General features: G+C 30.9%; 1 protein-coding gene across 1 annotated transcript; it reads left to right on the forward strand.

Moving 5' to 3' along the window:
- The first annotated feature begins 8,310 nt into the window (after positions 1-8,310).
- Positions 8,311-12,923, forward strand: LOC124363332. Its single transcript, XM_046818579.1, has 5 exons — positions 8,311-8,426; positions 8,778-8,864; positions 10,576-10,664; positions 11,284-11,372; positions 12,790-12,923. The coding sequence occupies exons 1-5, from the start codon at positions 8,358-8,360 to the stop codon at positions 12,921-12,923; spliced, it is 468 nt and encodes a 155-aa protein (XP_046674535.1). The 5' UTR covers positions 8,311-8,357.
- Positions 12,924-13,478: the final 555 nt, after the last annotated feature.

Below are 13,478 nucleotides of genomic sequence, written 5' to 3' on the forward strand. Positions count from 1 at the left end.
GGCTGAACATGCATTATTAGAGAATTAATTTTTGTCAATTGTGATTCCGATGTAAGTTACATTAATAACTTCAAGTGTATAGGTTAGTTCATTTTCGAAATATTTTACAGGCACACATACACAGACCGACAGAAACGAAAATTTTTAACTTTCGAGTTATGCTTCACTAATGCTGAGCTAAACTTAACATAATACAAAATGAACCCATATTTTACTTTATCATCACTCTCTGCAACATTTACACCTCATTCTAATACTTTTAAAATGTCTAATGACTACAAACATAAACAACACTTTTTCATTGTTACAGTGGATAACGATGAATGAATGTAAAAAACAGAATGAACAAATTAGTAAATCTAGCATGCTGTAAAGTTATTTATATGACATTTTGTGGTGAGTTATCAGATATCATATGAAAAGACAGATAGAAAGTAATTAAATTGTACTAACGGCTTGAGTTATAAAATGGCTTTCTCTAAAACTCTAGCAATAAGTATAATCTTAATTACTTGTGTCACTCGGACTTTTCATTATTATTTACTATTATTTTAGTTACATTAAACCTTAAAAACACAAGCATGACATTTCGAAATATAAACACTGATATTAATCAAGCCAATCTAAAAAATTAATTAAAAAATATTATTAATTAATAAAGCTTATCATTAACGATGATTTATATACTAGTAACATAAATTTCAGCCATTTGTCATCGTTATATATTGCATAAATAAAACTCTACATTTTCGACGACTGCAATCTTTCCTATCCTTCAGATGCCAATAAACCTTACTTTATTACATTTTAAATACCTACTTAGTCAAGGAAAATATATTATATGAATGTATCTGTAATTTTTCACTATGCTGAAACAAATAAAAAACTATCCTTAAACTAATATTGTAGCAGATAAACGTGAACGATACCTGGGAGGACTTTAAACAAACCACCTATTACGATGACGCTTGGCAGAAGTTATAATGAGCAGTGACTTGAACTTTACAAAGTCATTAGTACTGGAAACGTAAATAAAGTTTGCAGCGTGGTAAATAATGGGAGAGGAGCTTAGACTCATTAATTAGTAGGAACCTGTGCTTATGTAAAAGTTGGTAAGTGCTACAATAATTCAGATCTGAACTACAAGTATGTCTCATGTAGGTGAATCGAGTATTTCACATTTGTGTCTTACTTTACTCCTTCATACATTTTACGGATAAAATAAAATAATTGTAATGACCAAATATCCTATTTAACAATAATATGTTAGCCAACAATGCTATTAATGGGATTTTAATTGATTCTTTGATTCCGATGTCTCCAGTTAAGGTAAAATACCAGTTAATGAGTTTGCTTGAAGTTGACAGTATGGGAATGGACCTCAAAAGTTTATTTTTTCAATTTCAAACTACATTTTTAGAAAATTAGGCTGAAACGCAGCTTACTCTCTTAAGAGTACGTAAACTCTCCTTTCTCCTAGCACTGTAATAAATAACTGATTGGGCGAGTCTAAAGTGGTATAAATATGTAAGGATTTCTTTATCTGTTCGAGGGTTTTTTTCATGTTTGTCATGTACAGGTAATAGTAGGTCATCAAAATAAATTCCGGAAACAATTTAAGGGAAAGTTTATCACAAGTATGAAAATTTAGTTCTTTAATATAATCCACAGTAAAATATACTTAAAGGTTTTCTTTACAACTTCTGTAGAGTTCAAATACTTTAAAAAGAGGAATATAATTGTCACTTTCTTTAATGGAATATAATTTGTGTGAAATAACAGTGTGATTTTTGAGATTTGATATCACATTATGATACAGAAACAGAAGACAACGTTTCGAGAGAAGAACCTGTCCTCTTCCTCAGGTCTCAACATTTAAAATTACGTGCCCAGTATAAAACCAATATAACCTTTCTGGTGATTTGTGGAAGAGTGGTTTTACTATATACTCTATAAAAGCTGACCTGATCTTTGTTTTCCTTATATTACTTAAAACAAATTCAGATGTAAACGATTAACTATAGTCCTATAAATAATGTGCCACTAATGAAAATATAACGCAATTACCACCTAGAAATTGGCAATGTAGACTCAATACGAATTCTTATAATTACATTTTTTAGTAGTTATGTATAATAATTGTAATTAAAACATTATAATAATATGAAGTTTACTCATAAATGAAGGGAGACACGACTACACCTATATGTTATTGAATTTATTATACAATACTCTAGTTCCACGTCAGATTTTAAATTATTTCTTTTAATTTCGATAACTTTCTCACCATAATTATGATGATTCTCGTGATGTGAGAGTCTCGGTAAAAGGCATAATGGAAAAGGAATAGCTGTACAAGAGCACTTATCTCCAAACTCGTGATGTGGGAGTCTCGGTGTAAGACATTGTAATACAATGTTGATAGAATATTGTAACAGAGGAAGAGAGCTGTACAAGAGAGCTTATCTTCACACTCGTGATGTAAGAGTCTCAGTACAAGACATTGTAATACAATGTTGACAGAATGTTGTACCAGAGACGAAGAGCTGTACAAGAGCACTTATCTTCACACTCGTGATGTGAGAGTCTCGGTACAAGACATTGTAATACAATGTTGACAGAATGTTGTACCAGAGGAAGAGAGCTGTACAAGAGCACTTATCTTCACACTCGTGATGTGAGAGTCTCGGTGTAAGACATTGTAATACAATGTTGACAGAATGTTGTACCAGAGACGAAGAGCTGTACAAGAGCACTTATCTTCACACTCGTGATGTGAGAGTCTCGGTGTAAGACATTGTAATACAAATGTTGACAGAATGTTGTACCAGAGACGAAGAGCTGTACAAGAACACTTATCTTCACACTCGTGATGTGGGAGTCTCGGTGTAAGACATTGTAATACAAATGTTGACAGAATGTTGTACCAGAGACGAAGAGCTGTACAAGAGCACTTATCTTCACACTCGTGATGTGGGAGTCTCGGTGTAAGACATTGTAATACAATGTTGACAGAATGTTGTACCAGAGACGAAGAGCTGTAAAAGAGCACTTATCTCTACACTCGTGATGTGGAAGTCTCGGTGTAAGACATTGTAATACAAATGTTGACAGAATGTTGTACCAGAGACGAAGAGCTGTACAAGAGCACTTATCTTCACACTCGTGATGTGGGAGTCTCGGTGTAAGACATTGTAATACAATGTTGACAGAATGTTGTACCAGAGACGAAGAGCTGTAAAAGAGCACTTATCTCTACACTCGTGATGTGGAAGTCTCGGTGTAAGACATTGTAATACAATGTTGATAGAATATTGTAACAGAGAGGAAATGCTGTACAAGAGAGCTTATCTTCACACTCGTGATGTGAGAGTCTCGGTGTAAGACATTGTAATACAATGTTGATAGAATATTGTAACAGAGAGGAAGTGCTGTACAAGAGAGCTTATCTTCACACTCGTGATGTGAGAGTCTCGGTACAAGACATTGTAATACAATGTTGACAGAATGTTGTACCAGAGGAAGAGAGCTGTACAAGAGCACTTATCTTCACACTCGTGATGTGGGAGTCTCGGTGTAAGACATTGTAATACAAATGTTGACAGAATGTTGTACCAGAGAGGAAGTGCTGTACAAGAGCACTTATCTCTACACTCGTGATGTGGGAGTCTCTGTGTAATCTTGTGGTTTTCATTAGCGTGCTCTAATGCTAAATAATTACACTTTACGTTAAATTAAATAGACCTTTTTATTAATGGATGCACTCTTACTGTAATCGTTTATATTTCCAAGTTACTATAGTTATTATAAAAGTTATTATAATATGATTACTTTGCATAAAATTGAATGTAATGTTACTATATATGTCAATTACCTAAAATTAAGTAAAATTTCAATTAAATAATATACATACACACACACACACACACACACACATATATATATATATATATATATATATATATATATATATATATATATATATATATTATTTAATTGAAATATTTCTTAATTGATTTTAATAAAAGAAATGTTAATATTTTAAGGCATTGAAATGTTTAATGAGGAAACAATGATATTGATCTAATAGTTTTGTAAAAGTGCAGTTTTTATGGGAAGCGTCATTATTTGTCTTTTTAAATTTGATGTGGATTAGATGAATAGTATTTAACAGAGATATCTGTACAAATTATCGTATTATAACACTGTTATTAACTGTCTTATGTTAAACAAGTTAACTTGTTTAGTAAATATTATGGTTGATTCTGAAGAGCATGGTATCGGAAGTGCAGAGTCTGTTAATATGTGTAATTAGGCTTTTGTTTCGTACTGTGATCCCTTTCCTAGTTGTATTGTGTGAAGGTGATTTGAGTTTAGAGGACTTAAAATAAAAAATAAAAATACAATTATTTAAAATATTTATTAGATAAAGCTTCAACAAAATGTTATATTTTCATAGCAATTACGTCCTTATCCAAGACATAACAAAAGGATTATGAGGGTTTTATTATTTTTTTATTTTCAATAAGTAAAACATACTTTTTGTAGTTTTAAATTAAAACATGACATCATTAAATTAGGGTGCAATGTCATTTTTAACAAATGAGTAAGCATGTGTATTGTGTCTTACCGGTCGGCTACTGAAGTGAAACAGCGGTTTTACATAGGGTACGTTTCAACTAACTCGCGAATATACCCATCCAACAAACATCAAACCACATTATGTAGCGCTGAGCACTCGAATACTGCACGTGAAAACGCAATGTTTTGCACCGAATGAATGAACGTGTTGACTGAAAAGTGCTCAGTCTAGTGTTAACAGACAGACGTTTTCCACACTACCACCTTTCCATTCGGCAGAGGTTTGAACATTAGCACCCGCACATAACAAAGTGAAGCCTACAACAACACCATTGACACAGTTGCAGACAATCTTATCGACTTGAAGTGTTTTAAATTGTTACTATCAACTAATATGTATTATATTTGGAAAACGACTTTTACGTTTAATATTTACTATTCTATGATCATATAAATTAGTAGTAACTACATAAATATGTGTCGTACTTCAACCCTAGTTTAAGTAATATACTCTTCGCTCTTTACTACGTACAATGGAAGTTTCAAATTTAGTATAAATATTACAAGGAAGCCCATCTGAAACATGCCGTATTTCATGTAAATCTCTCATGGAAGCGGATTAGCCGAGAGAATCAGGTTTTGCATAATTTGGAATAAAGCAGTTTTACTCGAGAGGGTACACCCTGGTGTTGGGTGTGATGATATTATGTGAGGTGATACATAAACACAGTTTAAAATAAGTTTTCGTTCCCAGCAAGAATACTGAGGACTCTTCTATACAATGCCATCTAAATAAAATAAAAATGTTGAGAATAATTAATTCTGGTGGTTGGATGAAGTTTGGTACAGAAAGTAGTATGGATTTAATAATTTTATTTTAATACCGATTTTTGAAGCGATGTTTAAGTGCGGTTTGGAATTTCCTTTCCTTATATATTATGGTTATTAGGTTTTATTAATTGAATATTTATTTCAAATCAAGGTGTATTGTGTCCCTAGATAAACAAAATACATTTTTGTTTGATTGAGTTGTTGACCGAAAATACAGAACAGTTTTTATTGACGACTACACGTTTAAAGGAAAGTAAGCCTCTACAGGGCAATGAAATTAAAAGTCAGTTTATTAATACAAGTTTATTAAAATTTAAATACTGAAACCAGATACAACATTTTATTCGGCAGTTTAAATCTAGTTAATTATCATTATAAACTTGTGTTTTACCCAAAATATTACACAACTCCAAGCTTAGTAAACGCGCGTAGCCGCTACTATTTTACTTATGTGTTCTCCAATTTACATTAAACGATCATTTCCAGTTGGACATGTTAATGTTGCAGAGCAAGTAGTTTTAGATTTGTTTAAGATTATAGGCTTTATTTAGTAGTGAACATTCTTGATTGCTACGCTCTAGAGCCCTTTTATAGCTTGTGATCGATGTTTTCATCTTTACTAATTTAATTATTGGATACATAAAATAAAAACCCAAACTGTTTAATACATTACCATAAAAAGTCTAAATTCATCTAATTTACTAATACCAATATAAGAAATCATATAAACCAAATAAATAGTACTGCTTTATTAGTACCATTTGTCAATGATGCACAAAGAAACCCAAATGACGCATACATTTTGGATTTTTGCTGGGTGGTTATTGGGACCAGAAAGGGACGCGTTGGACAAAGACTCCGATTTCATGCCTTATTTTAGATAAACAGATTAATTTTAAAAATATAAGCACTTAAATCTAGCAAAGAACTGCACGATCTGAACAATTCCTTTTACAACAGTAACATAAACATTTATTAATTTAATTTACTTTCTCATGACGACTCCTTAGGCTGTAGCTTATTGTGAATTAAAAAATGCCGGCATTGAATTTGATATATAAATTTGATATTTTATTGTAAAGCCAAAAGATATAATTTGATAAACTAAATTAACATGCTTTTTATTTATCCGTGTACAGCTGGTACATGAAATAGCATAAAAAATCTACATTACTAAATTTATATTAGAATTAAAATTTACAATTTAATGATTTATTAAAATTATAATGCCATAACTTAAGTAACTCATAAAAACTTCTCAAATAAACATATTCAACAAATAAATGCCTGTTCCATTAAATGCTCCCTAACATTTCATTTGAATTTCATTAAATTATTTTCATTCTTTTAATCATTTGGAAATTATAAAAAAATCCTTATTTCCAGAACAAGTGGTATTTAAAAATATTTTAAACTGTATTTATTTCAGTACATTTTTCCTTTCCTATAGTGTTATATGGACGTTGTATCTTACTTTTCCATATATCTATGGCATCTGAAGAACAGAGCAGATTAAAAAAACATATAAACTTTAAAGTGTTAATATTTTGAATTCTTTTAAGGATTTCACTATATTGGTAGAAATCTTTGATTTAGATCATATTTATAATGTATGAGAGGTTGGAAGCTCAGGTTTAATTTTTTCACTTCATTCAAGTGATAGTTTTCAATGATTACAATGAGAGCTGTTTAACAGGATTTTTTAAATCCTTGTATTTCACTGTATTATAACTACGGGCAGGTTCAAGTAAACAGCAAATTAACGTTAATAGCAAACAAAAATGAATCTTACCTGTTGTGTGCTGTCTAGCAATATCAAGCAGAATTCAAGTACAAAAAGAGATAATAAAGACAACGGTAGAGATGTTGGTCCTGAGAAGAGATGTATGAGAGCTTTTGTCTGCACATTTGTGAAGTACGAGGCTTGATGTCATCCGGAGGTTTTCATTAACGAACTATAATCACGAATTATAATATACGTAATAGTAAATAGCCCTTCAAACGATTAAAGTAATTGTTCAACCTTAAATTTAACTAGAAACACTATACACTTTACGTAGTGTATTAACATATTTACATATTCTTATATACAGGCTCATTTTCAAACAATCATTCCATGAAAAACATGATTTAAATTCTCTTTTTTTATATATATATATATATATATATATATATATATATATATATAGTATATTAAAATAATAAGATAGAATAATTAATCACTTAGCAAGTTATTGATATTTATAAATGCAGCACTGGTTCATATTAATTAGTTTTTCTTCGTTACATTGGCCCTATTGATCTATTAATAACTTTTTCATTTATTATACTCTCAGTTAAGGTTATACGTATTTAACAACACTACAATATTTTGATTACAGCTTTGATATGATCTATAAGCATAATGTACGTATTTTATTTTACAATACTGCGCTGAATTGTTTTAATTTGTGTATCATTATTGATTATTTAAATCAATATCTTAGATCCGAAAACTACTTAAGAATGTTAAGAAAAAGAAATTTAATTGAAATATTCTATATATTGATACTTTAACGTACTTTAAATGTCATAGGAAAGAATTTAAATTCAGATGATCCTTATATAATTTATAAACCACACAAAAAGTAAATTTTACCAAATAATTGTTCTATATTTCGATAAATAAGCTTTCCAATATAATGAATTTGTTTTATCAATTGAAGTTTAATATGTTTGTAGTACCAGCATTCACAGGAATAACGCTTTGTTACTAAACAGTTTCTGTTATTTGCACAGTAAAATTCACCAATGAATCACATTAGTGTTACATCCATCAATGTTTTACATTTAATGTATACTAATTCTGTGGCACATTAAATTTAAAATTCTTGTTGCTACGGTTATAATAAACCATTGAAAATCTTTATATTGCAATAAATTTTGAGTCTTCTGATTGTATAGCTATGGTGTGGACATTGACTTGCCAGCCTAACTGCTTCCAAAAACAGTCGACGTGGGGTTACTATAAACATGTAAGTATCTGTAAATAAGTGTGTAACTGCCACCTATGAGAGTTCGGCAATTTACTAATGTTATATTCAACAAATTAGATAATGCCATATATAACTGTTCGTCGGAATGGCTATTGCAGGAAAGCCAGACGACTTGTCTGCAAAACAAAATACAATTCTGCAATGAACTTCTCCACGGTAGGGATTGGGTCAAAGGGTTCTTGTTCCTTCTTGTGATACAAGAAGTTGTGCAACTCGGCAAACTCACGTTTTCACATGATGACTATTAACACCTTCAATAGTAAAATGGTACAATTAATGTTGAAATACAATAAAAAATGATAATTTTCTGTATTTTATTTTTGTCTTTAGCTTTATGCCGATGAAATTTGCTGTTTGTGCACCAGTTGGAGATTCGGCTCTTATCTCTACACAATTCTCCTGGCGTCTCTTGGCATTGTAAGGATTTTATATTTTACTAATTCTGAAATGATAGCAATTTAAATAAGAAAGGAGATAATAACGAGTGAACAGTACTCTGGCCAAGAAAACAATTATCTCAGCCCTAAATATTATAAATTATTGTAAAGCCGATTCATGCCTAAATAAACAATGTAGGAGTACGCCATACCACGTGTCACGTGACAGGATTCGCTCAGTATGGTTGTATGTGTTACTGTGTCACGTGTTAAAATGTATTTTATTCAGTTTTTTTACAAGTTTATTTATCCTGCGATTTCTCACTATCATTACGGTTACCTACAGGATAAAATTTACTAAAAGCTTCGAAATGCTCGCTACCGGTTAGCCGTATCCCATGGAGTGACTTGCACAACCATCGAATTCGATGTTGCTTGTACAGAAATTAAGTTTCATAAAAGAATTCACGAATGCAAGTCATTTCGTTCTTGAGGTATCGAGCGGAAGACAGACAGTGGAAAATAGAATCTCTAGCCTCTAGAGCAATAGGTTTCGCTAACGCCCAGTTAACACTGAAACGTTAATATTGTGGTAAAATGGACAACATTTAATTTATAAAGATGTTATTATGATAAACTAGGATTTTGCTTACTCATTCTCCATTGATGTGAGCCAACGGCTTTTAGTTACTTTATCTCATTGCTGATGCTGATAATTATAGTACCTAATGATTACTTTCTCAAGAAAAAATATGTAAACCATTAATAAGGTCATCCTTTAGAATTTATAACCCCTCTACTAGCTAGCTTTTGTAAGAATGAAATAGAATTTCGCTTCCTAGTCTATCAATTATGAGATGTTTTGTGTACAAGTGACTTGTGTAAGTTAATAGAAGAAAACCATTTATCTAAACCCCGTCCTAGTACACCTAACAGATCCCAGTATTACAACAGTTACATCAATGAACGTATAGGTGTGTAAAATTACATGTAAAGATAATAATGAGTATATTAGATGCATATAGTTGATCAAGAATGCTTTATTTTAAGGTAAGGAACGTCACGTAAACTATTAACGCTAGCTTTTCGTAGTTCATATTCATTTAGCTAGTTCTGGGTGGCTATAAACACCGTATGATTTTCTTAGACATGCAGATAGACAAATAGATATACAATTTTTGAACCCCGTTCATGAATTAACGAAAGATTTTTGCTGAATTATTCAAACGTCTCAACGTTTGAATAATTCACTGTTGTGTGACGGGACATTTAAACTAATGCAATTTTTTCATTCCCTTTGTATGTATCAACATTTTTCGTCAAGGATACAAATACCTCTTTGTACAATTTTATTCCGTAACAATTTCCCACCTCTTTGGAATTAAGTATTTGTCAAAGCTCAGGCATTGTAAAATTATCAACCGCAAAATATATTAGATTTTACTGCTCCCACCACTGCGATACAATGTATTTAAATTCATTTGACATGTTTTGCTGATAGGTTATAGTACTAAATATTTTGAAAAACAGGGTTAATAAAGCATATTTAAGTATTAAATTTTATATTAACTGTAAAATTTATACTCATTTTATGGGTGAGACTGTAGAAATAATAGCGGTCTTTTCAATTATTAAAAAATGTGACATCTCATTTATTACTATCATTATATACAAAAATATTTTTTTATACTGGTAAATTAGAAGTAAGAATGCGATGTATTTTAGTGATGTGACTCACTAACATTGCGCAGGCTCTGATACTGGCGGACATTTGCCGCACAGTTACTAATGGCCCATTGCCGGTCTGCCAGGCTCGACAAGACCATTCCTACAACAAGTGGTACTGTAAGTCTATGTTGTCTTTCAACTCTGTTACTGACACGCCTTCCTTAATTTAGAAAGAAAACAAAAACCTCCTATAATTGGAATTATAGTGTAGTTAATCAAATAATACAAATACTACAGAAATCTGTTTGCATTTCCATGAATATGTTTTAGTATTCATTTGTGAACAATTTTAAAAATTCATTAACCAAACAATGGTTATACATAAGTATAATGGAACACTTTTAAACGAAAAATGAACAACTGATTTTGGTGATAATTGATACTGAATGCTTAAGTCTAGCGATAAAGTTTGCACAAAGTTGTTTCACCGGAAGTGAGTATGTGTTGCGAAGCATGACAAAGATTTCCTTCAAAAATAGAAGACAAACTAACTTTTTAGTTCAAAATTTATTTTCCTTTTCGTGTGAAGAGTAATCTAACATTTTATAGGTAAAATAACAGTTGCCAGCTAGTTATAACTAGATTGATATGAAGGGATGAGAACCCAATAGTTTTGAGTTCATAAAGAATATATATTTTAAAGATGAAGTGAAACTTTAGAAAGTTATAACAGTGTGGGTCTATAAATGATAAAAGATTTGTTTTGTAACACTTTGGGTTCTTTTTTGCAGTATGCCCTCGTCTGGAGAGAGATTTGAGCTTAATGGGGAGCTTCCTAAATCTTCTTATTTACATTATTTTGCTCGTTGGAATCCTCGCGGTAAGTATTATTACAGTAACAACTTTTGAGCTGAAAATCAGAATATGATATATAATATTATATAGATTTTCTAAATAGATAACATAACGTATTAATTCATACTTTGCTGAAATAAGTATCTTTCTTGCCTTTGATTTACTTTTAAAGCAGGATGAAATTTTATTAAGTAAATTTAAAAGGATAAATTTAAAGTTGAATAATAAATTTTATTTATTTTATTACTAGATCTCGTACTTATATGTACTTTTATGCATGTATTACAATATTTATATATATTGATTTAAGTATGGTTGATTCCTCATTTTTATGATCATAACCTTTAGTACATTACGATAAAATAGACTTTACTAATAATAGTATTACACAAACAAATCCTAATAAAAAAATATATTAATATTGTTTCAATTGAATATGAGAAACATTCCTATTACCAACCGACAACTAATAAATTTTTTAAATAAAAAATGTAATTAAAACATTTAAGAAAACATTTTATTCTGCTGTATGTCTAACATAAAATAATATTTAAACAAAGAAAAAACTAGTCGTATTTAGTGTCATAGTAAATTAGATATTCAAGGTTAGTTAATAAAATCAAAGTTGATTATATTTTAGTATATTTTAATCTTAAAAAATTTCTCTTGGAAATATGTTATGGAATTCTTTATAGTCACTTAGCTAAAAGATTGGACGATTCCTAAAATATTTCAGCTGGGAATAGTTTTCTAGAAATACCTCTACTAGCAATAGATCGCTTGTAGCAGTTGATTAATACGAACCACCTGCGCCAGTCGTAATAACTTTTATTCGTTCAATTGATGTAGCCGTGAAACTTTGCACATTTATATAGGCAAACATGGCAGATTTTCGATGTGTTCTAGTGTTATGAGTGTTTTATAGAGCATATTAAATGTAACCATAATCATAGCTGCGTATAAATTAATTAAAGTTGTTATTTCCACATGATCAGACATGTACAAACCATTTAACTGGAACGACCTAAGAATTAGGTTACAATTTAATTGAAATGATTTCCCGAAATATTATTAGGACACGTTTTTACATGACAAAGCGTAGTAAAAAGAAGGAAAATATTTTAATCTGTCCCAGTAAATATAAAATAGATACCTTAACTTCAGATTTTTTAACATGTACAAATTAATATGGCATAATAAGTGCTCAATGACTTTAAATTTATACCCAACCTAGACCAATGCTTATATAAAAGTTTTTGTATGCTACCCACACACCAACCACCTTCTCCTAAAAGGGAGAAAACTCTGGTAACAAACTTTTCTTATTATTCAATGGAAATTTGGCATCAGTAGAATAATGATTTCTTTGAATTATGAAATAATATTAAACTTATTTAAGAACATTTGTTTAGTATTATTATACATTATTAATTATGCACTAGGGAAATTCTCTACTGCTGATGCCGTGGTTGGTCTGCAAGATGATTCTGATAATCTGCCTTGTGCCAATCTGGCTCGTACACCTCGCATTCTTCCACCGGTTCTTTACAAAGTGGGGCTTGCTCACGATATGTAATATTATTATATTATACATTATTAATTATGCACTAGGGACATTCTCTACTGCTGATGCCGTGGTTGGTCTGCAAGATGATTCTGATAATCTGCCTTGTGCCAATCTGGCTCGTACACCTCGCATTCTTCCACCGGTTCTTTACAAAGTGGGGCTTGCTCACGATATGTAATATTATTATATTATACATTATTAATTATGCACTAGGGAAATTCTCTACTGCTGATGCCGTGGTTGGTCTGCAAGATGATTCTGATAATCTGCCTTGTGCCAATCTGGCTCGTACACCTCGCATTCTTCCACCGGTTCTTTACAAAGTGGGGCTTGCTCACGATATGTAAGTTTCCAATTACCACCAATATTGTAACTTTCGTGTATCATACTGTATTGCAGAAATTATAAATTTTGTAGCTTTTCATATACAAATGCAACATATTAATGATTAGTTTTTATCACAAAAGTATTGGGTCTTTTAAATAATACGACAAATAAAAAGGGTTTATTTGGAATATTTAAATTATAGTCCCTTAACGGAATCTCCCAATAATGTTTTCTGTG

The sequence above is a fragment of the Homalodisca vitripennis genome, chromosome 5 (genome assembly GCF_021130785.1).
Source record: "Homalodisca vitripennis isolate AUS2020 chromosome 5, UT_GWSS_2.1, whole genome shotgun sequence".
Classification (NCBI taxonomy): Eukaryota; Metazoa; Arthropoda; class Insecta; order Hemiptera; family Cicadellidae; genus Homalodisca; species Homalodisca vitripennis.